Raw genomic sequence first — 27,912 nt, forward strand, 5'->3', positions numbered from 1 at the left:
TGCAGCTTATGAGACAAGAAAAGTACAAGAGACCTTGATAATGGAATAGTACAATTCTTTATATATTTCATTCTTTAATACATGACATACAATTTGTACTGTACATCAGTGGAGGCTGTTGAGGGGAGGACGGCTCATAATAATGGTTGGAATGGACTAAATGGAATGGCATCAAACACATGGAAACCATGTGTTTGATGTATCTGATACCATTCCACCAATTCCGCTCCAGCCATTACCACGAGCCCGTCCTGCCCAATTAAGGTGCCATCAACCTCCTGTGCTGTGCATTGTCAATACAATACATCAGTAGAACAGTTTGGTTGCTACAGCAGGAAATATACATTTAAATAAACAAAAACGTAAACGTAATAAGACATGAGATGTGAGGAAACAAGCATGACAGGCAATGCGCGTATTTGACAGTACATTGCAGTCGTCCCCTAGGGGGCGCCACATGGCTGCCATCACATGCAGATGCCCATACAACAGGCACTGTTACCTGGTTTATGTTCAGTAGGCACAAAATGGAAGAAAAGTGTCAGAAAAGGAGTGAAATCAGAAGGTACCATCCGGCCTTGTCCAATAATAAATGCTTATTTTTGTTTTCTGTTGAAAAACATTTTCCCACGGTGTGCACTAATGAACATGGCCCAGTTCAATCTGCAGTTCAAACTTCAATCCCAGTGTGAGTAGTTAGTACCACCTGTAACCTGGCCCTTCTGTCATAAATCTGGGTTAACCAGGCTAACACTGCACTCATGAAGTGAAACAACGGTGAATGCTGAGTTCAGTCTTGTTTAACCAGGCTACTTCAATCAGGCTCAGTGGAGGCTGCTGAGGGGAGGATGGCTCATAATAATGGCTGGAACAGAGCAATGGAATGGCATCAAACCATGTGTTTTTTTTTTTCAAACCATGTGTTTGTATTTGATTCCATTCCACCGATTCTACTCCGGCCATTACCACAAACCCGTCCTACCCAATTAAGGTGCCACCAACCTCCTGTTGTCAAGCTCTTCTGGGTCAAAGGAAGACACTAATTCAAATAAGGCCCAAAATTCTGAATGTCTGACCGCAGCATACATACATACATACACCATACGGTTGCAAAATTACGGTAACTTTCACAACATTCCTAGGTTTTCTGGAGGGTAAAAGTAGGAAATCCATAATTTTCCAACCAGGATTTCTGAAAAACCTAGGAATTTTGGGAAGGTTAATGGAATTTTGCAAACCTAATAGGACATAAAGAATATAGTTACAAATATCAGGACACTTGACTTCTTATCTGCTTGCTAGCTACAGGCCATACCTTTCATGGTAATGTCATGCTTCAGTGTCCATGACCATAAGAGATACTAGTAAGGCTGTAACTTGGTAAGGAAAGTGACGAGTTGGGGCTAAAATGTTTAACCTTAGGTAAAAATATATTCTGTGCACTTGAATTTCAGGACGGATCGGACTACCATATGTTTACATTTTGTAACGATAGAAAAAACGGACTTGATCAGTCACTGAAGGAGAATGCTACAATAAATAGAACCATCAATTGGCAATGGGAACCTGTGCCGCAGTGGGAGTCTTTCACAGTTTTGCATCTTTATAATCATCTTTCAGCCAACTACCAGTGCAGGGCTACCCAACCGTCTTAACATACCATCCTTTTTCCCCCTTTTATATTTATTTATACAGTGCATTCGGAAAATATTCAAACCCCTTCCCCTTTTCCACATTTTGTTACTTTACAGCCTTATTCTAAAATGGATTAAATAAAAACATTTCCTCATCAATCTACACACAATACCCCATAATGACAAAGCCAAAATATGTTTTTAGAAATGATAGCACATTTATTTCAAATAAAAAAACAGATACCTTATTTATATAAGTATTCAGACCCTTTGCTATGAGACTCAATTGAGCTCAGGTGCCTCCTGTTTCCATTGATCATCCTTTAGATGTTTCTACAACTTCATTGGAGTCCACCTGTGGTAAATTCAACTGATTGGACAAGATTTGGAAAGGCACACACCTGTCTATATAAGGTCCCACAGTTGACAGTGCAAATCAGAGCAAAAACCAAGCCATGAGGTCGAAGGAATTGTCCGTAGAGCTCAGAGACAGGATTGTGTCGAGGCACATATCTGGGGAAGGGTACCAACAACTTTCTGCAGCATTGATGGTCCCCAAGAACACAGTGGCCTCCATCATTCTTAAATGGAAGACGTTTGGAACCACCAAGACTCTTCCTAGAGCTGTCCGCCCAGCTAAATTGAGCAATCAGGGGAGAAGGGTCTTGTTCAGGGAGGTGACCAAGAACCCGATGGTCACTCTGACAGAGCTCCAAAGTTTGTCTGTGGAGATGGGAGAACCTTCCAGAAGGACAACCATCTCTGCAGCACTCCACCAATCAGGCATTATGGTAGAGTGGCCAGGCGGAAGCCACTCCTCAGTACAAGGCACATGACAGCCCGCTTGGTGTTTGCCAAAATGCACCTTAAAGACTCTCAGACCATGAGAAACAAGATTCTCTGGTCTGATGAAACCAGGACTGAACTCTTTGGCCTGAACGCCAAGCATCACGTCTGGAGGAAACCTGGAACCATCCCTACGGTGAAGCATGGTGGTGGCAGCATCATGCTGTGGGGATGTTTTTCAGCAGCAGGAACTGGTACTACTAGTCAGAATCAAGGGAAAGATGAACGGAGCAAAGTACAGAGAGATCATTGATGAAAACCTGTTCCAGAGCGATCAGGACCTCAGAATGGGGCGAAGGTTCACCTTCCAACAGGACAACGACCCTAAGCACACAGCCAAGACAACGCAGGAGTGGCTTCGGGACAAGTCTCTGAATGTCCTTGAGTGGCCCAGCCAGAGCCCGGACTTGAACCTGATCGAACATCTCCGGAGAGACCTGAAAATAGCTCTGCAGCGACGCTCCCCATCCAACCTGACAGAGCTTGAGAGGATCTGCAGAGAAGAATGGGAGAAACTCCCCAAATACAGCTTGTAGCGTCATACCCAAGAAGACTTGAGGCTGTAATCACTGCCAAAGATGCTTCAACAAAGTACTGAGTAAAGGGTCTGAATACTTATGTAAATGTGATATTTCAGTGTTTTATTTTTAATAAATTAGCAAACATTTCTTAACCTGTTTTTGCTTCGTCATTATGGGGTATTGTGTGTATATTGCTGAGGGAAAAAAAATATTTAATCCATTTTAGAATAAGGCTGTAACGTAACAAAAGGTGGAAAAAGTAAAGGCGTCTGAATACTTTCCGAATGCACTGTATAAGAGCATTTGTAAGAGACATTCGTTCTGAATATTGACACTACACAATCTCATTCTTTACTCAACGCATCTCCTCTCCCTCTCTCTATACCTAACCAACTTATTTCTCTACCCCTCCTCCCTCTCTCTATACCTAACCAACTTATTTATCTACCCCTCCTCCCTCTCTCTATACCTAACCAACTTATTTATCTACCCCTCCTCCCTCTCTATACCTAACCAAACTATTTATCTACCCCTCCTCCCTCTCTATACCTAACCAACTTCTTTCTCTACCCCTCCTCCCTCTCTCTATACCTAACCAACTTATTTATCTACCCCTCCTCCCTCTCTCTATACCTAACCAACTTATTTATCTACCCCTCCTCCCTCTCTATACCTAACCAAATTATTTCTCTACCCCTCCTCCCTCTCTATACCTAACCAAATTATTTATCTACCCCTCCTCCCTCTCTATACCTAACCAAATTATTTCTCTACCCATCCTCCCTATCTATACCTAACCAAATTATTTCTCTACCCCTCCTCCCTCTCTATACCTAACCAAATTATTTCTCTACCCCTCCTCCCTCTCTCTATAGCTAACCAACTTATTTATCTACCCCTCCTCCCTCTCTCTATACCTAACCAACTTATTTATCTACCCCTCCTCCCTCTCTATACCTAACCAACTTCTTTCTCTACCCCTCCTCCCTCTCTCTCCCTCTATACCTAACCAACTTCTTTCTCTACCCCTCCTCCCTCTCTATACCTAACCAACTTATTTCTCTAACCCACCTCCCTCTCTATACCTAACCAACTTCTTTCTCTACCCCTCCTCCCTCTCTCTCCCTCTATAACTAACCAACTTATTTCTCTACCCCTCCTTCCTCTCTCTCTATATACAGTGGGGAAAAAAAGTATTTAGTCAGCCACCAATTGTGCAAGTTCTCCCACTTAAAAAGATGAGAGAGGCCTGTAATTTTCATCATAGGTACACGTCAACTATGACAGACAAATTGAGGAAAAAGAATTCCAGAAAAAATCACATTGTAGGATTTTTAATGAATTTATTTGCAAATTATGGTGGAAAATAAGTATTTGGTCACCTACAAACAAGCAAGATGTCTGGCTCTCACAGACCTGTAACTTCTTCTTTAAGAGGCTCCTCTGTCCTCCACTTGTTATCAGTATAAAATACACCTGTCCACAACCTCAAACAGTCACACTCCAAACTCCACTATGGCCAAGACCAAAGAGCTGTCAAAGGACACCAGAAACAAAATTGTAGACCTGCACCAGGCTGGGAAGACTGAATCTGCAATAGGTAACCAGCTTGGTTTGAAGAAATCAACTGTGGGAGCAATTATTAGGAAATGGAAGACATACAAGACCACTGATAATCTCCCTCGATCTGGGGCTCCACGCAAGATCTCACCCCGTGGGGTCAAAATTATCACAAGAACGGTGAGCAAAAATCCCAGAACCACACGGGGGGACCTAGTGAATGACCTGCAGAGAGCTGGGACCAAAGTAACAAAGCCTACCATCAGTAACACACTACGCCCCCAGGGACTCAAATCCTGCAGTGCCAGACGTGTCCCCCTGCTTAAGCCAGTACATGTCCAGGCCCGTCTGAAGTTTGCTAGAGTGCATTTGGATGATCCAGAAGAGGATTGGGAGAATGTCATATGGTCAGATGAAACCAAAATAGAACTTTTTGGTAAAAACTCAACTTGTCGTGTTTGGAGGACAAAGCATGCTGAGTTGCATCCAAAGAACACCATACCTACTGTGAAGCATGGGGGTGGAAACATCATGCTTTGGGTCTGTTTTTCTGCAAAGGGACCAGGACGACTGATCCGTGTAAAGGAAAGAATGAATGGGGCCATGTATTGTGAGATTTTGAGTGAAAACCTCCTTCCATCAGCAAGGGCATTGAAGATGAAACGTGGCTGGGTCTTTCAGCATGACAATGATCCCAAACACACCGCCCGGGCAACGAAGGAGTGGCTTCGTAAGAAGCATTTCAAGGTCCTGGAGTGGCCTAGCCAGTCTCCAGATCTCAACCCCATAGAAAATCTTTGGAGGGAGTTGAAAGTCCGTGTTGCCCAGCGACAGCCCCAAAACATCACTGCTCTAGAGGAGATCTGCATGGAGGAATGGGCCAAAATACCAGCAACAGTGTGTGAAAACCTTGTGAAGACTTACAGAAAACGTTTGACCTGTGTCATTGCCAACAAAGGGTATACAGTGGGGGAAAAAAGTATTTAGTCAGCCACCAATTGTGCAAGTTCTCCCACTTAAAAAGATGAGAGAGGCCTGTAATTTTCATCATAGGTACACGTCAACTGTGACAGACAAAATGAGAAAATAAAATCCAGGAAATCATATTGTAGGATTTGTAATGAATTTATTTGCAAATTATGGTGGAAAATAAGTATTTGGTCAATAACAAAAGTTTCTCAATACTTTGTTATATACCCTTTGTTGGCAATGACACAGGTCAAACGTTTTCTGTAAGTCTTCACAAGGTTTTCACACACTGTTGCTGGTATTTTGGCCCATTCCTCCATGCAGATCTCCTCTAGAGCAGTGATGTTTTGGGGCTGTCGCTGGGCAACATGGACTTTCAACTCCCTCCAAAGATTTTCTATGGGGTTGAGATCTGGAGACTGGCTAGGCCACTCCAGGACCTTGAAATGCTTCTTACGAAGCCACTCCTTCGTTGCCCGGGCGGTGTGTTTGGGATAATTGTCATGCTGAAAGACCCAGCCACGTTTCATCTTCAATGCCCTTGCTGATGGAAGGAGGTTTTCACTCAAAATCTCACGATACATTGCCCCACACATTCTTTCCTTTACACGGATCAGTCGTCCTGGTCCCATTGCAGAAAAACAGCCCCAAAGTATGATGTTTCCACCCCCATGCTTCACAGAAGGTATGGTGTTCTTTGGATGCAACTCAGCATTCTTTGTCCTCCAAACACGACGAGTTGAGTTTTTACCAAAAAGTTATATTTAGGTTTCATCTGACCATATGACATTCTCCCAATCCTCTTCTGGATCATCCAAATGCACTCTAGCAAACTTCAGACGGGCCTGGACATGTACTGGCTTAAGCAGCGGGACACGTCTAGCACTGCAGGATTTGAGTCCCTGGCGGCCTAGTGTGTTACTGATGGTAGGCTTTGTTACTTTGGTCCCAGCTCTCTGCAGGTCATTCACTAGGTCCCCCCGTGTGGTTCTGGGATTTTTGCTCACCGTTCTTGTGATAATTTTGACCCCACGGGGTGAGATCTTGCGTGGAGCCCCAGATCGAGGGAGATTATCAGTGGTCTTGTATGTCTTCCATTTCCTAATAATTGCTCCCACAGTTGATTTCTTCAAACCAAGCTGTTTACCTATTGCAGATTCAGTCTTCCCAGCCTGGTGCAGGTCTACAATTTTGTTTCTGGTGTCCTTTGACAGCTCTTTGGTCTTGGCCATAGTGGAGTTTGGAGTGTGACTGTTTGAGGTTGTGGACAGGTGTCTTTTATACTGATAACAAGTTCAAACAGGTGCCATTAATACAGGTAACGAGTGGAGGACAGAGGAGCCTCTTAAAGAAGAAGTTACAGGTCTGTGAGATCCAGAAATCGTGCTTGTTTGTAGGTGACCAAATACTTATTTTCCACCATAATTTGCAAATAAATTCATTAAAAATCCTACAATGGGATTTTCTGGATTTTCTTTTCTCAATTTGTCTGTCATAGTTGACGTGTACCTATGATGAAAATTACAGGCCTCTCTCATCTTTTTAAGTGGGAGAACTTGCACAATTGGTGGCTGACTAAATACTTTTTTCCCCCACTGTATAACAAAGTATTGAGAAACTTTTATTATTGACCAAATACTTATTTTCCACCATAATTTGCAAATACATTTATTTAAAATCCTACAATGTGATTTTCTGGATTTTTTTTTCTCATTTTGTCTGTCATAGTTGACGTGTACCTATGATGAAAATTACAGGCCTCTCTCATCTTTTTAAGTGGGAGAACATGCACAATTAGTGGCTGACTAAATACTTTTTTCCCCCACTGTATATACTGTGATGTCACGAGAGGCTACACAGCTTTCAGCGGGATTGCTCAAGTAGTGCAAGGAGACCAGGTTCAACCAAAACAAGGATTTTATTAAAGGTCTTGGGAAAACTAACGAAAGTATAACACAATTCTGTTCTCTGGTGGCTCTTAAGGGTTAACAGTTCAGGGATGTCTCTTCCACATCCAAAATCATAACTCTCCCTCGCTCAAATAACTTTTCCCCAGTCTTACTGTATCCCACGTTGCAGCTAGTGGCCAACCCAGCAAAACGTCCTTCCAAATGTCCCACACGTATTTCCACAGGTGCATATATCCCAAGGTGAGTATTTCCCAAAGGTAAGTATCTCCAAATCCTTATATTCCTCATGGAAGTGGACGTGCAGCACTCTTGTCCTCCAGAGAGCCCACCCTCGAGACCGTGTCTCTTCCCTTCAACAAACCTTCAGCTCATCAGCTCCTGATTGGTTTCAGCTGCGTGGGAAGATTGGCCATAGAGGGTTGGAGTTCCCGACCATACCAGCAGATGGAGCCATAGCTGTCTGGGTTTGCAGCCATCTCAGGGGATGTAACGTCCCTCCAGGACACAGCCTCTCGTGACATCACACATCCCCCTCCTCGGGACCGACGTCCTCGTCGGGGTAAAGGCAGCGAAGAAGGCATCACGCCGGGAGAGGGCGTCCGCATTGCCGTGGTGCTTGCCAGCCTGCTCTCTCTTCAACTCCTCCACCTCTAGGACCAGGGACTCAGCCTCCTGTTGTCTCTCCTTGAGTTTCTTACTGAACGCATCAGCCTTGGTTTTAGCAGAGTTTAGCTTCTGTTGAGCAGCTTTCAGTTCCTTCTCTCTCTCTGCCTCCGCATTCTTCATCTTGTTCTCCAACACCTTGTACTTCTCCTCTGCCTTCTTCTGGACCTCCTTACTACTGCGCAGGGTCTCCTCACACTCCTCGATGGTCCTGCGCAGCCTCTCCAGCTCCTCCTGTTGCTTATGGAAGGAGCTCTGTTGGAGTTTAGCCTGGAGGATATCTAACTCTTCTGTCTTCATGTCTAACTGTTGCTTTAACAAACGATACCTCTCAGCGGTCCCCTTCAGACCAGACAGTTCTTTGTCCAGATTCTGTAGCTCCGTCTCTGTGTCGGTCTGGGCACCTGCCATCCCTATCAGAGCCCGGGCGGGAGTGAGTAATTCGGAGGATTGCACCGGAGCCTTCCCAGGATGAGTCTTGCCTCTCCGTTTCCGAGGTACTCGGGTTATCCTCTCCTGAGACTCTCTCCAGAGTGGGTAAAAGGCTGGGCAGTCTCGTCCAATTAGGACAGGGACGGGGAGGGAATCAACCACCCCCGCCGTCGTGTGTATGGTTCCCCGTGTGCTGGTCATTGTAAGTTCAGTAATGGGGTATTCTCTGGTGTCCCCATGGACACAGGAAACTGGGAGGACTTTCCCCGGGGTCAGACACGTTGGGCCCACCAAATCCTTACGCACCAGGGTGGCCCGGCTACCAGAATCCAGTAAGGCCTCCACATCATGGTGATTCACAGTTACCGGGCAGGTGGGGGGTCGATCTGGGCCGCCATCTACGACTCCCAAGAGCGAGGCAACCCGGTGTGTGGGTGCTGAGCTGGAGGACTCCGCAGTGGGCATAGGTTCATCGGCTGGTTTCCCACACTGCCAGGAGATATGTCCCATCTCCCCCACACCGGTAACACTGTCGAGTTTCCCCCTCCTGGTGTACTCTTCTTGGACCCGCCTGGTTTCTGGCTCCCCCCTGGAGCCGGGATAAGTCCTGCCGTGGCTGGGTTCGAGACCTTGGGGTCCTTTGGACGGGTCCTTCCCATTTGTGGTGGGGCCGCACTCCTGGGGTCTTTTCGGGAAGCATTCAGCATCTCCGCTGTGGCCTGGTACTTTTCCACAGCTTCCACGGTCAGATCAGCCGTGGTCAAGGCCTGTTGACTGATGAACCGTTTTGCCTCATAAGGCAGGGCGCGTAGGTAACGATCCACCACAACGGCCTCCACCACCGCCGCTGCTGTATTCCTCTGCGGATCCAGCCATTTCCCTTGCGATTCGGACAAGTTCATGCATCTGCGCCCCGAGGAGGTTGGTCTGGTTGGAAGGTCCAACTGTGAAAGCGCTGGGCCATACCAAATTTTGTGAGTCCATATCTGCTGAGGATCTCAGACTTCAGGGCATCATAGTCAGTAACCTGGTCAGGGCCCAGGTCCCGGACAGCATTCAGCGCTTCCCCGGTTAGGAAGGGGGCTAACAGACCAACCCACTGTTGCTTGGGCCAGGCTTCCCTAGTGGCCGTGGCCTCAAATGCATGCAGGTATGCCTCAATGTCATCGGTAGCTCCCATCTTAGATATAAAGTCACTTGCCTTTATTGGGCGGGTATTTTGGACCACCCTCTGTCTCTGCAACTGCAATTCCTCTGCCTTCAGAAGGTTGGCTTTCTTTTGCTCCTCCAAGAGAGCCACGTTTGCTTGCATCTGGGCTTGCTGGCCAGCAACAAGGGCTTTCAATATGTCCTCCATTTCAGTCGGCGGGGAGCCTACGGCCAACTTGGAAAACTGGGTGATCAAACCTTCGGTATCCTCCTCTGACATGCACTATTAACGCTTGAGCGTGCCCGTATTCTCCACCATCTGTGATGTCACGAGAGGCTACACAGCTTTCAGCGGGATTGCTCAAGTAGTGCAAGGAGACCAGGTTCAACCAAAACAAGGATTTTATTAAAGGTCTTGGGAAAACTAACGAAAGTATAACACAATTCTGTTCTCTGGTGGCTCTTAAGGGTTAACAGTTCAGGGATGTCTCTTCCACATCCAAAATCATAACTCTCCCTCGCTCAAATAACTTTTCCCCAGTCTTACTGTATCCCACGTTGCAGCTAGTGGCCAACCCAGCAAAACGTCCTTCCAAATGTCCCACACGTATTTCCACAGGTGCATATATCCCAAGGTGAGTATTTCCCAAAGGTAAGTATCTCCAAATCCTTATATTCCTCATGGAAGTGGACGTGCAGCACTCTTGTCCTCCAGAGAGCCCACCCTCGAGACCGTGTCTCTTCCCTTCAACAAACCTTCAGCTCATCAGCTCCTGATTGGTTTCAGCTGCGTGGGAAGATTGGCCATAGAGGGTTGGAGTTCCCGACCATACCAGCAGATGGAGCCATAGCTGTCTGGGTTTGCAGCCATCTCAGGGGGATGTAACGTCCCTCCAGGACACAGCCTCTCGTGACATCACAATACCTAACCAAACTATTTCTCTACCCCTCCTCCCTCTCTATACCTAACCAACTTCTTTCTCTACCCCTCCTCCCTCTCTATACCTAACCAACTTATTTATCTACCCCTCCTCCCTCTCTCTATACCTAACCAACTTATTTCTCTACCCCTCCTCCCTCTCTCTATACCTAACCAACTTATTTATCTACCCCTCCTCCCTCTCTATACCTAACCAACTTATTTATCTACCCCTCCTCCCTCTCTATACCTAACCAACTTCTTTCTCTACCCCTCCTCCCTCTCTATACCTAACCAACTTATTTCTCTAACCCACCTCCCTCTCTATACCTAACCAACTTATTTATCTACCCCTCCTCCCTCTCTATACCTAACCAACTTCTTTCTCTACCCCTCCTCCCTCTCTCTCCCTCTATAACTAACCAACTTATTTCTCTACCCCTCCTCCCTCTCTCTCTATATATATACCTAACCAACTTATATCTCTACCCCTCCTTCCTCTCTCTATATATATACCTAACCAACTTATTTCTCTACCCCTCCTACCTCTCTCTCTATATACACTGCTCAAAAAAATTAAGGGAACACTAAAATAACACATCCAAGATCTGAATGAATGAAATAATCTTATTAAATACTTTTTTCTTTACATAGTTGAATGTGCTGACAACAAAATCACACAAAAATTATCAATGGAAATCAAATTGATCAACCCATGGAGGTCTGGATTTGGAGTCACCCTCAAAATTAAAGTGGAAAACCACACTACAGGCTGATCCAACTTTGATGTAATGTCCTTAAAACAAGTCAAAATGAGGCTCAGTAGTGTGTGTGGTCTCCACGTGCCTGTATGACCTCCCTACAACGCCTGGGCATGCTCCTGATGAGGTGGCGGATGGTCTCCTGAGGGATCTCCTCCCAGACCTGGACTAAAGCATCCGCCAACTCCTGGACAGTCTGTGGTGCAACGTGGCGTTGGTGGATGGAGCGAGACATGATGTCCCAGATGTGCTCAATTGGATTCAGGTCTGGGGAACTGGCGGGCCAGTCCATAGCATCAATGCCTTCCTCTTGCAGGAACTGCTGACACACTCCAGCCACATGAGGTCTAGCATTGTCTTGCATTAGGAGGAACCCAGGGCCAACCGCACCAGCATATGGTCTCACAAGGGGTCTGAGGATCTCATCTCGGTACCTAATGGCAGTCAGGCTACCTCTGGCGAGCACATGGAGGGCTGTGCGGCCCCCCAAAGAAATGCCACCCCACACCATGACTGACCCACCGCCAAACCGGTCATATTGGAGGATGTTGCAGGCAGCAGAACGTTCTCCACGGCGTCTCCAGACTCTGTCACGTCTGTCAGGTGCTCAGTATGAACCTGCTTTCATCTGTGAAGAGCACAGGGCGCCAGTGGCGAATTTGCCAATCTTGGTGTTCTCTGGCAAATGCCAAACGTCCTGCACAGTGTTGGGCTGTAAGCACAACCCCCACCTGTGGACGTCGGGCCCTCATACCACCCTCATGGAGTCTGTTTCTGACCGTTTGAGCAGACACATGCACATTTGTGGCCTGCTGGAGGTCATTTTGCATGGCTCTGGCAGTGCTCCTCCTGCTCCTCCTTGCACAAAGGCGGAGGTAGCAGTCCTGCTGCTGGGTTGTTGCCCTCCTACAGCCTCCTCCACGTCTCCTGATGTACTGGCCTGTCTCCTGGTAGCGCCTCCATGCTCTGGACACTACGCTGACAGACACAGCAAACCTTCTTGCCACAGCTCGCATTGATGTACCATCCTGGATGAGCTGCACTACCTGAGCCACTTGTGTGGGTTGTAGACTCCGTCTCATGCTACCACTAGAGTGAAAGCACCGCCAGCATTCAAAAGTGACCAAAACATCAGCCAGGAAGCATAGGATCTGAGAAGTGGTCTGTGGTCACCACCTGCAAAACCAGTCCATTATTGGGGGTGTCTTGCTAATTGCCTATAATTTCCACCTGTTGTCTATTCCATTTGCCCAACAGCATGTGAAATGTATTGTCAATCAGTGTTGCTCCCTAAGTGGACAGTTTGATTTCACAGAAGTGTGATTGACTTGGAGTTACATTGTGTTGTTTAAGTGTTCTCTTTATGTTTTTGAGCAGTGTATATATTTTCCCTCTTCTTCTCCTCCCTCATTTCCCAACCATCTTCTCAATTCCTCTACACCCCTCTCTACCTCCTCCCTCCTATCTTTCTAGTGAATGTCTGTAGTAACAGCACAACTGTGGCTTTGATGGGTTCGAGTGAAGGTATAAACATACCTGGCTTCCTATTGGCTATGGAGTGGGAGAGGGGAAAAGCTTTATTGGCTGATGAAACAGAGGTAAGGCCAGTCTCTCAATCTGGTCCATTCTTCCTCCCTACTCTTCCCTCTTCCTCTGTCTTGCTTCTCTTCTCCTCCCTCTCTCCTCTCTTTCTGCTCCAGTCTTATACATTCTTCCTCCCTCCCAAGTCTCTCCTCACTCCCCCTCTTGCCTCCTCTTCTAGTTGGCCTCCTCCTCCTCTCCTCTACCACCAGGTAAAGAAAGGTTTCCTGCTCTGGAAGCTCTGTGTGTAGGACTCACTGTTGGCTCTCTGTGGTGCTCTGGCTGTCTCCACTGTGACTGGGGGCATCTGGACCAGGTGTAAGGGGTTCTTACTCTCCTTCAGGGCCTGGCTGAGGTTCAACATCTGTTGGTAGACATACAGAGCTTCAGCATAGGTTTACACAAACAACACTCACAACACACACACAGAGAAACATTTACATAATGAAGATCTGGTGACAGAAACAGAGCTTCAGCATAACATAGCATACACACACAGAGAGAAACATGACATAAACAGAGCTTCAGCATAACATAGCATACACACACAGAGAGAAACATGACATAAACAGAGCTTCAGCATAACATAGCATACACACACAGAGAGAAACATGACAGAAACAGAGCTTCAGCATAACATAGCATACACATACAGAGAAACATGACATAAACAGAGCTTCAGCATAACATAGCATACACACACAGAGAGAAAACATGACAGAAACAGAGCTTCAGCATAACATAGCATACACATACAGAGAAACATGACATAAACAGAGCTTCAGCATAACATAGCATACACACACACAGAGAAACATGACAGAAACAGAGCTTCAGCATAACATAGCATACACATACACAGTGTAACAGTATGACCACAATGACAAATACTGACACTGTTCAGATGTCCAGGTATTCCCCAACCAACTCACCTGTCCTCTCATCACAGCTATCTGTTTGTGGAACTGTCCTCTGTCAAAGCCTGGATCCTTCTGTAGGACACGACAAGAGTTCACTTCAATAACGCTGGCATGATGCATTAAGTGTTCTGAGGATGACAGAATGGAGTAGAATAGAACAGGAGTAGAGTAGAATAGAACAGGAGTAGAATAGAATAGAAAATGAGTAGAATAGAATATAACAGGAGTAGAGTATAATAGAACAGGAGTAGAGTAGAATAGAACAGGAGTAGAGTAGAGTAGAACAGGAGTAGAGTAGAATAGAACAGGAGTAGAGTAGAATAGAATAGAACGGGAGTAGAGTAGAATAGAACAGGAGTAGAATAGAGTAGAATATAACAGGAGTAGAGTAGAGTAGAATAGAACAGGAGTAGAGTAGAATAGAACAGGAGTAGAGTACAGCAGAGTAGAATATAACAGGAATAGAGTAGAGTAGAGTAGAATAGAACAGGAGTAGAGTAGAATAGAACATGAAAAGAGTAGAGGAGAACAGGAGTAGAGAAGAATAGAACAGGAGTAGAGTAGAATAGAACAAGAGTAGAATAGAATAGAAGTAGAGTAGAATAGAACAGGAATATTGTAGAATAGAACAGGAGTAGAGTGGAATAGGACAGGAGTAGAGTATAATAGAACAGGAGTAGAGTAGAATAGAACAGGAGTAGAGTAGAATAGAACAGGAGTAGAGTATAATAGAACAGGGGTAGAGTATAATAGAACAGGGGTAGAGTAGAGTAGAACAGGAATAGAATAGAACAGAAGTAGAGTAGAGTAGAACAGGAATAGAATAGAACAGGAGTAGAGTAGAATAGAACAGGAATAGAATAGAACAGGAGTAGAGTAGAATATAACAGGAATAGAGTAGAGTAGAACAGGAGTAGAGAAGAATAGAACAGGAATATAATAGAACAGGAGTAGAGTAGAATAGAACAGGAGTAGAGTGGAATAGAACAGAAGTAGAGTGGAATAGAACAGGAGTAGAGTAGAATAGAACAGGAGTAGAGTAGAATAGAACAGGAGTAGAGTAGAATAGAACAGGAGTAGAGTAGAGTAGAACAGGAATAGAATAGAACAGGAGTAGAGTATAATAGAACAGGAATAGAATAGAACAGGAGTAGAGTAGAATAGAACAGGAGTAGAGTAGAATAGAACAGGGATAGAGTAGAGTACAACAGGAGTAGAGAAGAATAGAACAGGAATAGAATAGAACAGGAGTAGAGTAGAATAGAACAGGAGTAGAGTAGAATAGAACAGGAATAGAGTAGAATAGAACAGGAGTAGAGTGGAATAGAACAGGAGTAGAGTAGAATAGAACAGGAGTAGAGTAGAATAGAACAGGAATAGAGTATAATATAACAGGAATAGAAAAGAACAGGAGTAGAGAAGAGTAGAACAGGAGTAGAGTAGAATAGAACAGGAGTAGAGAAGAATAGAACAGGAATAGAGTAGAATAGAACAGGAGTAGAGTGGAATAGAACAGGAGTAGAGTAGAATAGAACAGGAGTAGAGTAGAATAGAACAGGAAAAGTGTATAATATAAAAGGAATAGAAAAGAACAGGAGTAGAGAAGAGTAGAACAGGAGTAGAGTAGAATAGAACAGGAGTAGAGAAGAATATAACAGGAGTAGAATAGAACAGGAGTAGAGTATTATAAAACAGGAGTAGAGTATAATAGAACAGGAGTAGAGTAGAATAGAACAGGAGTAGAGTAGAATATAACAGGAGTAGAGTTGAATAGGAGTAGAGTAGAATAGAACAGGAGTAGAGTAGAATAGAACAGGAGTAGAGTAGAGTAGAACTGGAGTAGAGTAGAGTAGAACAGGAGTAGAATAGAATAGAACAGGAGTAGAGTAGAATAGAACAGGAGTAGAGTAGAATAGAATAGAACAGGAGTAGAGTAGATGTCACGGAATCAGATGAGGCTGCTCCTCCTCCCTGCTCGGGCAGGCTTCGGCGTTCGTCGTCCCCGGAGTACTAGCTGCCACCGATCTATGTTTCGGTGTTTGACTTGTTGTGTCCTGATTGTGTACACCTGTTCCCCATTATGTTGTATTGTATTCCCTATTTAACCCTCTGTCGTGCATTGTGTGTTGTGTGTTATTGTTTGCGTCATCGGCAGTGTTCGTGTGCGGGTTGTTTGTTTCCTCCGATGTTTGGAGATTGTTTTTTCACTGGTTACTTTCGTTTAAAATACGGTTTCCAGTAAACTCTGTGTCCTGCGTGTGACTTCGCCTACCGCATTTCACTGTCGCCTTCTGACAGAATAACACACCATCATGGAGTCAGCAGGATCGGTTGTGCCAAGGGGATCACTGGAGGAGCACGTAATCCACCAAGAGGCCAGGATCCAGCACCTGGGCACCACCATGCAAGAGGTGATGGACACTTTGAGGTGATGGGAGAGTGGAGGTTTGCCCACACCTCCTCCTACGATACCACCACCATCAGCCATACCCTTCGGTCCATCTCCGGAGTCCAGTGGGATTCGGCTCTCGCTCCCGAGGGCTTATGATGGCACCGCGGCCGGGTGTCAGGGTTTCCTACTCCAGGTTGAACTCTACCTAGCAACCATTCACCCGGCGCCCTCGGGATACGAGAGCGTGTCCGCCCTCATCTCCTGTCTGTCCGGCAAGGCGCTGGAGTGGGCCAACGCCGAATGGGGTGGGATAGACGCCGCTACGGTCAGCTATGCGGAGTTCACCCGCCGCTTCCGGGCAGTATTTGATCATCCCCCAGAGGGTAAAGCGGCGGGTGAGCGTCTATTCCACCTTAGACAGGGGAGGAGGAGCGCGCAGGAGTTCGCGCTGGACTTCCGGACGCTAGCCGCCAACACGGGATGGAATGAGAGGGCCCTCATCGACCAATACAGATGCAGCCTGAGGGAGGACGTGCGTCGGGAGTTAGCCTGCAGGGACACCAACCTCAGCTTTGACCAACTGGTGGACATGTCGATTCGCCTGGATACCCTGTTGGCTACCCGCGGACGTCCGGATTCGGGGCCGTCCATTCCATCCCCCAGCACTTCCGAGCCGACCCCTATGGAGCTCGGGGGTGCTGGTGCTAGGGAGACCAGGAGGGAGACCAGGAGGGAGGCCGTCCCCTGCACCAACTGTGGCCGCAGAGGACACACTGCTGGTCGGTGCTGGGGAGGGTCTCCTAGGAATCGAGGCAGTGGGCGACACACTGATGAGTCATTCCAGGTGAGTAGGCACCCAACTCACCCAGAGCTCTCTGCTGATCATATGTGTATTAAAGTGGTGTTTCCCTGGGTTTCTCCTCACTCCCAGCATAAGGCACTAGTAGATTCAGGCGCAGCTGGGAATTTCATTGATCGCCAGCTCACCTATAAGTTAGGGATTCCTATCGTGCCTGTTGATGTGCCCTACCCATTCATGCCCTAGATAGCCACCCGTTGGGTTCTGGGTTGATTAGGGAGGTCACGGCACCACTCCGGATGAAAATGCAGGAGGGTCATGAGGAGATAGTACGTTTGTATTTGATTGATTCTCCTGCGTTTCCCGTGGTGTTGGGGCTTCCCCGGTTAACAGCTCATGACCCCAACATTTCATGGCATCAGAGAGCTCTCCAGGGATGGTCTGATCAGTGTACTGTGCGGTGTGTAGGCGTTTCCGTAGGGGCAACGACGGTGGAAAGCCCGAACCAAGTTCCCACCTTGCATATTCCACCTGAGTATGCCGATTTGGCTCTCACCTTCAGTAAGAAGAAGGCGACTCAATTACCACCTCATCGACAGGGGGATTGTGCGATAGACCTCCAGGTAGGCGCTGCGCTTCCACGTAGTCACGTGTATCCTCTATCTCAGGAGGAGATGGCCGCTATGGAGACCTACGTCACCGAATCTTTGAGACAGGGTTACATACGGCCGTCTACTTCCCCTGCTTCCTCTAGTTTCTTTTTTGTGAAGAAGAAGGATGGGGGTCTACGCCCGTGTATTGATTACCGTGGTCTAAATCAGATCACCATCAAATACAGCTATCCTCTCCCTCTGATTGCTAGTATGACGGAGTCATTACACGGGGCGCGATTCTTCACAAAATTAGATCTCAGGAGCGTGTACAACCTGGTGTGCATTAGGGAGGGAGATGAGTGGAAGACAGCATTCAGTACCACCTCGGTCCACTATGAGTATCTCGTCATGCCATATGGGTTAATGAATGCTCCTTCAGTCTTCCAATCATTTGTGGACGAGATTTTTCGGGACTTGCATGGACAGGGTGTTGTGGTATATATTGATGACATCCTAATATATTCCGCTACACGAGCCGAGCATGTGTCCCTGGTGCGTCGAGTGCTTGGTAGACTGTTGGAGCATGACCTGTATGCGAAGGCGGAGAAATGTCTGTTCTTCCAGGAGTCCATCTCCTTCCTGGGACATCGGTTGTCCGCGTCAGGGGTAGAGATGGAGATTGACCGCGTTTCTGCCGTGCGTAATTGGCAGACTCCGACCACGGTAAAGGAGGTGCAGCGCTTCTTGGGTTTTGCCAATTACTACCGGAGGTTTATCCGGGGCTTTGGACAGGTAGCAGCTCCCATTACCTCTCTGCTAAAGGGTCAGCAGTGGTCAGCTGAGGCGGACAGGGCGTTTAAACGCCTGAAGGACCTGTTTACCTCGGCTCCGGTGCTGGCGCATCCGGATCCCTCTTTGGCATTCCAGGTGGAGGTGGACGCTTCCGAGGCTGGGATCGGCGCTGTGCTGTCTCAGCGCTTGGGTACGCCACCTAAACTCCGCCCCTGTGCTTTCTATTCTAAGAAGCTCAGTCCGGCGGAGCGCAATTATGACGTGGGGGATAGGGAGCTGCTGGCTGTGGTTCAGGCCCTGAAGGTGTGGAGACATTGGCTTGAGGGGGCTAAACACCCTTTTCTCATTCTGACTGACCATCGTAACCTGGAGTACATCCGGGCAGCGAGGAGGCTGAATCCTCGCCAGGCAAGGTGGTCAATGTTTCTTTCCCGCTTTGTATTTAAGCTCACCTATATACCAGGGTCCCAGAACGCTAAGGCAGACGCCCTGTCCCGACTATATGACACAGAGGAGAGGTCCATTGAGCCCACTCCCATACTCCCGGAGTCTTGTTTAGTGGCACCGGTGGTGTGGGAGGTGGATGCGGAAATCGAGCGGGCGTTACGTTCCGACCCTACTCCTCCACAGTGTCCAGAGGGTCGGAGGTACGTGCCGCTCGAGGTTCACGACCGGTTGATATACTGGGCTCACACGTCACCCTCCTCTGGTCATCCGGGTATTGGTCGGACAGTGCACTGCCTTAGTGAGAAGTACTGGTGGCCAACCTTGGCCAAGGACGTGAGGGTTTATGTTTCCTCCTGCTCGGTGTGCGCCCAGTGTAAGGCACCTAGACACCTGCCCAGGGGGAAGTTACAACCCCTACCCGTTCCACAATGGCCGTGGTCTCACCTATCGGTGGATTTTTTGTTACGGACCTTCCCCCCTCCCTGGGGAACACTACGATATTGGTCGTTGTGGATCGGTTTTCTAAAGCCTGCCGTCTCATTCCCCTGCCAGGTCTCCCTACTGCCCTACAAACTGCTGAGGCCCTGTTTACACACGTCTTCCGGCACTATGGGGTACCTGAGGATATAGTGTCTGATCGGGGTCCCCAGTTCACCTCTAGAGTCTGGAGGGCATTTATGGAACGTCTGGGGGTCTCGATTAGCCTTACCACAGGTTTTCACCCCGAAAGTAATGGGCAGGTGGAGAGAGTTAACCAGGATGTGGGTAGGTTTCTGAGGTCATATTGCCAGGACCGGCAAGGGGAGTGGTCGGGATATATTCCCTGGGCAGAGATAGCCCAAAACTCCCTCCGCCATTTGTCCACTAACCTGACGCCTTTCCAGTGTGTGTTAGGTTACCAGCCGGTTCTGGCACCTTGGCATCAGAGCCAGATGGAAGCACCTGCGGTGGACGAGTGGTTTCGGCGCTCGGAGGAAACTTGGAATGCTGCGCATGTCCATCTGCAGCGTGCCATCAGGCGGCAAAAGGCGAGCGCCGATCGCCACCGCAGTGAGGCTCCGGTGTATGCACCAGGAGACCGGGTCTGGCTCTCGACCTGAAACCTGCCCCTTCGCCTGCCCTGCCGGAAGCTGGGTCGGAGGTTTGTGGGGCCCTTTAAAGTCCTGAGGAGATTGAACGAGGTATGTTATAGGTTACAACTGCCCAGGTATTATCGCATTAACCCCTCGTTCCATGTGTCTCTCCTCAGGCCGGTGGTGGCTAGTCCACTCCAGGAGAATGAGGTACGAGAGGCTCCTCCGCCCCCGTTGGACATCGAGGGGGCTCCGGCGTACTCAGTCCGGTCCATCTTGAATTCGAGGCGTCGGACGGGGGGCCTGCAGTATCTCGTGGAGTGGGAGGGGTACGGTCCGGAGGAACGGTGCTGGGTCCCCAGGAGGGACATTCTAGATCCCTCCATGTTGAGGGACTGCCACCGGAGTCATCCGACTCGTCCTGCTCCGCGTCCTCTTGGCCGTCCCCGAGGCCGGGGTTGGCGCACGGCTGGAGCCGCGCGTCAAGGGGGGGATTCTGTCACGGAATCAGCCGAGGCTGCTCCTCCTCCCTGCTCAGGCAGGCTTCGGCGTTCGTCGTCCCCGGAGTACTAGCTGCCCCCGATCTATGTTTCGGTGTTTGACTTGTTGTGTCCTGATTGTGCACACCTGTTCCCCATTATGTTGTATTGTATTCCCTATTTAACCCTCTGTCATGCATTGTGTGTTGTGTGTTATTGTTTGCGTCATCGGCAGTGTTCGTGTGCGGGTTGTTTGTTTCCTCCGATGTTTGGAGATAGTTTTTTCACTGGTTACTTTCGATTAAAATACGGTTTCCAGTAAGCTCTGTGTCCTGCGTGTGACTTCGCCTACCGCATTTCACTGTCGCCTTCTGACAGTAGAGTAGAACAGGAGTAGAGTAGAATAGAACAGGAGTAGAGTATAGTAGAGTAGAACCGGGGTAGAGTAGAATAGAACAGGAGTAGAGTAGAGTAGAACAGGAGTAGAGTAGAATAGAACAGGAGTAGAGTAGAATAGAACAGGAGTAGAGTAGAATAGAACAGGAGTGGAGTAGAGTAGAGTAGAATAGAACAGGAGTAGAGTAGAATAGAACAGGAGTAGAGTAGAATAGAACGGGAGTAGAGTAGAATAGAACAGGAGTAGAGTAGAAGAGTAGAATATAACAGGAGTAGAGTAGAGTAGAATAGAACAGGAGTAGAGTAGAATAGAACAGGAGTAGAGTACAGCAGAGTAGAATATAACAGGAATAGAGTAGAGTAGAATAGAATAGAACAGGAGTAGAGTATAATAGAACACGAAAAGTGTAGAGTAGAACAGGAGTAGAGTAGAATAGAACAGGAGTAGAGTAGAATAGAACAGGAGTAGAGTAGAGTAGAACAGGAATAGAATAGAACAGGAGTAGAGTATAATAGAACAGGAATAGAATAGAACAGGAGTAGAGTAGAATAGAACAGGAGTAGATTAGAGTAGAACAGGAGTAGAGTAGAATAGAACAGGAGTAGAGTAGAGTAGAACCGGGGTAGAGTAGAATAGAACAGGAGTAGAGTAGAGTAGAACAGGAGTAGAGTAGAATAGAACAGGAGTAGAGTAGAATAGAACAGGAGTAGAGTAGAACAGGAGTAGAGTAGAATAGAACCGGGGTAGAGTAGAATAGAACAGGAGTAGAGTAGAACAGGAGTAGAGTAGAATAGAACAGGAGTAGAGTAGAATAGAACAGGAGTAGAGTAGAATAAAACAGGAGTAGAGTAGAATAGAATAGAACAGGAGTAGAGTAGAATAGAACAGGAGTAGAGTCGAATAGAACAGGAGTAGAATAGAACAGGAGTAGAGTAGAACAGGAGTAGAGTAGAATAGAACAGGAGTAGAGTAGAATAGAACAGGAGTTGAGTAGAGTAGAACAGGAGTAGAGTAGAATAAAACAGGAGTAGAGTAGAATAGAATAGAACAGGAGTAGAGTAGAATAGAACAGGAGTAGAGTCGAATAGAACAGGAGTAGAATAGAACAGGAGTAGAGTAGAACAGGAGTAGAGTAGAATAGAACAGGAGTAGAGTAGAGTAGACCAGGAGTAGAGTAGAATAGAACAGGAGTAGAGTAGAATAGAACAGGAGTTGAGTAGAATAGAACAGGAGTAGAGTAGAATAGAACAGGAGTTGAGTAGAATAGAACAAGAGTAGAGTAGAATAGAACATGAGTAGAGTAGAATAGAATAGAACAGGAGTAGAGTAGAGTAGAATAGAACAGGAGTAGAGTAGAATAGAACAGGAGTAGAGTAGAGTAGAACAGGAGTAGAGTAGAATAGAACAGGAGTAGAAGAGAATAGAACAGGAGTAGAGTAGAATGGAACAGGAGTACAGTAGAATAGAACAGGAGTAGAGTAGAACAGGAGTAGAGTATAATAGAACAGGAGTAGAGTAGAGTAGAACTTTGTTGTGACGTCAAGTGACATCAAGGCCATGAAAACCTTGGTCCCAGATAAGTTTGTGAGTTCCATAAGTGTTGGCAGAAATACAAAAGCAGATATGGGGCCAGACAAATTAAACCCTCTGCTAACCTTAAAGAGTTCGTAGAGGTCTTCCTCCAGGTCTTTGATGAAGTTGGGGTTGGTCAGTTTGGGCAGAACCAGGTCCCTAATCTCCTGAGAGAAAGAAACCTTGGCCTGAGATAGCCACGCCCAGTAGAATGGATCTACAGAGAGGAGGAATAAAGTAATGTGTGTTTATCTTTCTTTCTCACTTTATATATATATATATATATATATATATATACATATGTGTGTGTGTGTGTGTGTGTGTGTGTGTGTGTGTGAGTGAGTGAGTGAGTGAGTGTGAGAGAGAGAGAGAGAGAGAGAGAGAGAGAGAGAGAGAGAGAGAGAGAGAGTGAATGAATGAATGAGTGAGTGAGTGAGTGAGAGAGTGTGAGTGAGTGAGAGAGAGAGACTCACAGGCTCTCCAGGAGTCGGGGTGTTTGATTGGGAAGGCAAGGCCGTTGTCTATGGCTGCCAGTCTGATGATAGGCTCCTTTACCACCAGCCAGTCTGTGTCCTACACAAACACACACACACACACACACAGACACAAAGAGGGACAGACAGAGAGAAAATAAGAATGTGACATTCCAGTTTCACACTTTCTTTAAAAACTCCTATAAAACTAATGCTGCAAGTTGAAATCTCTTCGGTTTGAATTGTATTTTGTAAGTCTACTCACCTGGTTCCTTTCTGTGTCCATTGGACAGTCGTATTTTAACAGCCAGTTGTCATTCCCCCGATCTGCAAGCATCAACATCACCACATTAAGTTACAATAAATCTAATTCAGTTATTTATCTTCCCCATCACACACACACACCTGTGTTCCTGACAATGAAATACAGAACCACTAGTTTCTCCGTTTCTCGCACACGCATGCACACACACACACCTGTGTTCCTGATTATATAATCGAGGACCACCAGTCTCTCGAACTGAAGCTGCAGTTGCCGATTGGTGTTCTCTGGAAGAGGCTCCGCCTCAAACCGCTTTAGCCAATAGTCTGCATCTTTGTAGCCCTCCACAAACAACTGGAATGATCCCACCTGAGCCATGCGGAAAATGGATTATGTATAAGCCTTATTATAAGACATTATAAGGGCTCATACATGCTTATAGGAAGTTCTAAATGATTATACCTGCAGGCTTTAAAGGGGCTATCTGCTGTTGCTACATCCATTTTTTGGACTTATAAATGAATGACATCCTCATTGATTCTTGAAGAATATAACTTATGAATGCCTCAAGGGCTTAGTTCAACTGTTATACCCCATCAGAACCCAAAATATAAGGCAGGCTTTTGTTCTAGCCCAGCACTAACACACCTGATTCAACTCATCAACTGCTCCTCAAGCCCTTGATTGGTTGAATTAGTCAACAACGCTACATGAGGCATGTATGACGCATGAAATGTTGGCTAAAGCAGAGACAGAAAGCACCATAACAACAGGGTTGTGTTCATTAAAGCACACTGTAGCAAAACATTTCTAAAAGTTCTAAAACTAAATGAGTGTTTCTTATTGGACAAGTTCAGATAGTGCTTCACTGTTTCAATCTGTTCTGGACTGTTTTCTTCCATTTCATGCCTGGTGAACCAGTGTATCTCATTGAACATGTTCAGGTAATACCTTACTGTTTCAAGCTGTTTTGGATTGCTTTCTCCTGTTTCATGCCTAATGAGCACTGCCCAGTTGTAGGTTCTGAACCGCAAGCAGCAGTTGAACCTACCTTAGGAGGGAGGCCTATTCTGTGGAAGCGCTGTCCCACTTTGGGAACTTTCTCCAGAGCTAGCTTCTTTCCCCGAGACTTGACTCTGTCTATAGCATTGTAGTTAAATGCATCACTGGCCAGGGACACCACCTAGAGAAGAGGAGGGAAAAGAAAGGAGAGAGAGAGAAGGAGGGGGGAGAAAAAGAGAGAGAGAGCGGGAGAGAGAGAGAGAGGGGGGGGGTGGAGATAAAGATAATTTATTGTTCATACCCTGTGTGTGTGCCTGTAAGCCCCCCTCCCCACACCTTGGTCCGGGGCACGATATTGAGCTGTAGTTTCTGGTCCACCAGACTGGCCCCGGCCTCAGACAGATAACCCTGGTTCAGGACCAGACAGTCCCGTCCGAAGCAACAGGGACAACACAGCTTTTGGAGCCACTTGGTCCACTTTGGGTTCAGCTGACCATACGGCTCCTCGTTCTTAGGCTTGAACACACCGATTACGTTCTACACAGAGAGACAGACAGACAGACAGACAGAGAGAGAGAGAGGGGGGATTATTATTGGTACTTGTTACACTCTAACATTCTTTACCCATAGCAAGAGAAAGGGAGTGGTAATGTCAGAGGAAGTGACATAACACAACATTTGCCATCAAAGAGGGTGATTCATGGTGCAACAGAACCTGCAGGCTGGGGCTAACGAGTTGGAATTGGAATGGTTTCGCAACCCATTAAAGTAAATCGGATTAACTTCAGTTTCCTCACATGTGGAGGGAGCCACACAGAAGGCTAAGCACAGAGACTGAGGCTAGCTTTGTAGTCTATGGGCACGTTCCAGGTCGTCTTTAATGCAGTCTCGCTGGCTGTGCCAGATGATCAGATCTCACAACACCTGGAAAAGTGTTTAACATATCTGGAACCAAATTGATATGGCTTAGCACACAGAACAGAACCACCGAGTGCTGAAGCGCGTAAAAATGGTCTGTCCTTGGTTGCAACACTCACTACCGAGTTCCAAACTGCCTCTGGAAGCAACGTCAGCTCAATAACTGTTTGTCGGCAGCTTCATGAAATGGGTTTCCATGGCCGAGCAGTCGCACACAAGCCTAAGATCACCATGCACAATGCCAAGCGTCGGCTGGAGTGGTGTAAAGCTCGCCGCTATTGGACTCTGGAGCAGTGGAAACGTGTTCTCTGGAGTGATGAATCACCATCTGGCAGTCCGATAGACAAATCTGAGTTTGGCGGATGCCAGGAGAACGCTACCTACCCAAATGCATAGTGCCAACTGTAAAGTTTGGCGCAGGAGGAATAATGGTCTGCGCCTGTTTTTCATGGTTCAGGCCCCTTTAGTTCCAGTGAAGGGACATCTTAACGCTACAGCATACAATGACATTCTAAACGATTCTGTGCTTCCAACTTTGTGGCAACAGAAATGGTTTGTCGAGATCGGTGTGGAAGAACTTGACTGGCCTGCACAGAGCCCGGACCTCAACCCCATCGAACACCTTTGGGATGAATTGGAACGCCGCCTGCGAGCCAGGCCTAATCGCCCATCATCAGTTCCCGACCTCACTAATGCTCTTGTGGCTGAATGGAAGCAAGTCCCTGCAGAAATGTTCCAACATCTAGTGTAAAGCCTTCCCAGAAGAGTGGAGGCTGTTATAGCAGCAAAGGGGGGACCAACTCCATATTACTGCCCATGATTTTGGAATGAGATGTTCGACGAGCAGGTGTCCACATACTTTTGGCAATGTAGTGTATGTGCCATGAGTGGGATCTGAACCCTGGTCTCCCGCTTGACTGAGAAACCAACGCCTTAACCATTAGACCAAGACACAATTCCCTCTTGGGCCAAGGGTGACACAGATTTGTAAAGTTGCAAGCAGGGAGGGCTACCTCATCATGAAATTGTGAGTCTGACTCACCTCTGCTACATATGCACAGCACGACTACAGTAAAGACACCCTAAAACACAGCCTATGCAACCCTGTAAGGTTATATCTGTTGCATGTAATAGCTCACTGGTCCATAGAAGAGTAACAGAAATCTTCTCATCCTCTTCAGAGAGCATGAGGATGCTGATTACTAGGCCTACCTCTGGAGAGAAAATGGAGAGCTCTACCTTTAGCCATTCAGATTGCTAGCACATGACTTCTCCTAGGTTACGACATCGTAACAGACAGCAGCCTACAGGGTACTCACACTCACAGAGTAAATAGATTTTCTATGGGTTAAAAAAAAGACTCCTCGGCTGGTCTACGGCAGATCGCATTAACATGTGAACAAAGCATAATACTCTCTCCCAGCCTGCCCTATATAATAGGCCTCCTGTATGACAGTGTCTCAACCTTTTCTCTACAGGGACAGCAGTATATTTGCTTAGGCCTGAGAACTGATAGTGACAGCTAATCTCTTTGAAAGATTGGGCCTGTGTGCACTGTGCACCACACTGGTGTTAATAGAAGTTGCCCCAAGGCATGTCTAGGATCTTACAATGTCCTTATCCTTAGATCAACGTCTGGGGGCAACTTCTTTCTATTCCATGCGTCACACCACCGCGTCATACCATCGTGAGGCTGGCAGCCCACAGAGGTTTTTCCCACCCTGACTGCCACTGTGCCAATGACCATGGGCTCTGAGATGATGCCAGGCCACAGCCCCAGCCTGGCATGGTTAAACTACATACCATATCAACTACACAGCATGGTCTACTATGGCTGTGTAAATTGCTTACCTCAACTGCCACATCACCCAAAAAGCAACACTGCAGAGAGATACTGCAGCTGGTGGAAGTCAATACAGAACATGATGACCACTACACTGTCAGAGCTAGAATCAGCAACAGCAGGTTGCCAGAGCAGACAGACAGTGTAAGCAAAATCATGTGATGATTCTGCTGCATAAGACTGAGTTATATGGCTTACTTGATAAAAAAACAAAGGGCGTTTAAAAAAATGACAGATTGCATCCTCTCCCCATCTGTCTCCCTCCCTGCCTCTGTCTGTCTGTCCGTCCATCCATCCATCAGACCAACAGTCCTAGTTAGAAGCTTGTCAGTCTTAATGTTTTAATGTTACAGATATGATATGTTACATTAAAAGTCAAGGTCAAAATGTTTAACATAAATGCTCATTTAAAAGGCTAGTTGCGGGACGAAGCCAGTCGGTCTCACCCCTTGAGAGTCTTTCACGAAGTAGCTACCACTAGATCCTTGGCAGATCCTCTCTGGAAAGATATCTTCTTCTATGGCTTGTTCTGCTTTCCTCATGATCTCCCGAAACTCCGGGTCGTCCGGAAACTCATTCCTGTGTGGATCCCGCGGAGAGTTCCCTCTGTCCCGGACCAAAAGCGTCTGTCTCTCCCGGCTGCGTCCGGGGCTCCCAGCCGACACTCGCACCACAGAACCCGGCGTTCTTGGACTGGTGGCTTCGCTCTGGCAGTAATTGTAATCTATGGAGTCCTGGAGAGGGGAGACGAGGTGGCTCGTTTCCTCCATTTCAGCGTGGGATTTGGGGTATTACAGGGGCCGGTAAATTGACAGATAGGAGCCAGGATGAGGGAATCAGACAAGGTGTTTCTACGCTGTTGTTTCAATGCTGCTGATTCCAAGCTTTCAAACAAAACATGACTGTCATCTTCTGCATAAAGACCCGCCCACTCGGAATAGAGACTTGCAATTGGCGTTTCCTCCGCCCAGCCTCCTCGTGGTACCGCCCCATTTCTGAGGGGCG

The 27,912-nt window shown here is 47.0% G+C and overlaps 1 protein-coding gene across 1 annotated transcript; it reads right to left on the reverse strand.

Moving 5' to 3' along the window:
- Positions 1-13,103: 13,103 nt before the first annotated feature.
- LOC121547923 (phosphatidylinositol 4-kinase type 2-alpha-like) lies at positions 13,104-27,734 on the reverse strand. Its single transcript, XM_041859335.1, has 9 exons — positions 27,354-27,734; positions 24,483-24,683; positions 24,196-24,327; positions 23,360-23,513; positions 23,148-23,209; positions 22,883-22,982; positions 22,493-22,626; positions 13,878-13,937; positions 13,104-13,309 (listed from the first exon to the last, which is right to left on the reverse strand). The coding sequence occupies exons 1-9, from the start codon at positions 27,675-27,677 to the stop codon at positions 13,148-13,150; spliced, it is 1,329 nt and encodes a 442-aa protein (XP_041715269.1). The 5' UTR covers positions 27,678-27,734; the 3' UTR covers positions 13,104-13,147.
- Between the last annotated feature and the right edge of the window lie 178 nt (positions 27,735-27,912).

This window comes from Coregonus clupeaformis, chromosome 31, assembly GCF_020615455.1.
Source record: "Coregonus clupeaformis isolate EN_2021a chromosome 31, ASM2061545v1, whole genome shotgun sequence".
In the NCBI taxonomy this organism is placed as follows: Eukaryota; Metazoa; Chordata; class Actinopteri; order Salmoniformes; family Salmonidae; genus Coregonus; species Coregonus clupeaformis.

Bases quoted from the DNA above. Each gene is read 5' to 3' on its own strand.
- LOC121547923 (XM_041859335.1), bottom strand. From the start codon at position 27,677: ATGGAGGAAACGAGCCACCTCGTCTCCCCTCTCCAGGACTCCATAGAT. The intron at 23,514-24,195 runs GTAGGTTCAACT...CGCATGGCTCAG, and splicing joins GAATAGGCCTCCCTCCTAAG to GTGGGATCATTCCAGTTGTT. The intron at 13,310-13,877 runs GTGAGTTGGTTG...GTCTACCAACAG, and splicing joins TAGCTGTGATGAGAGGACAG to ATGTTGAACCTCAGCCAGGC.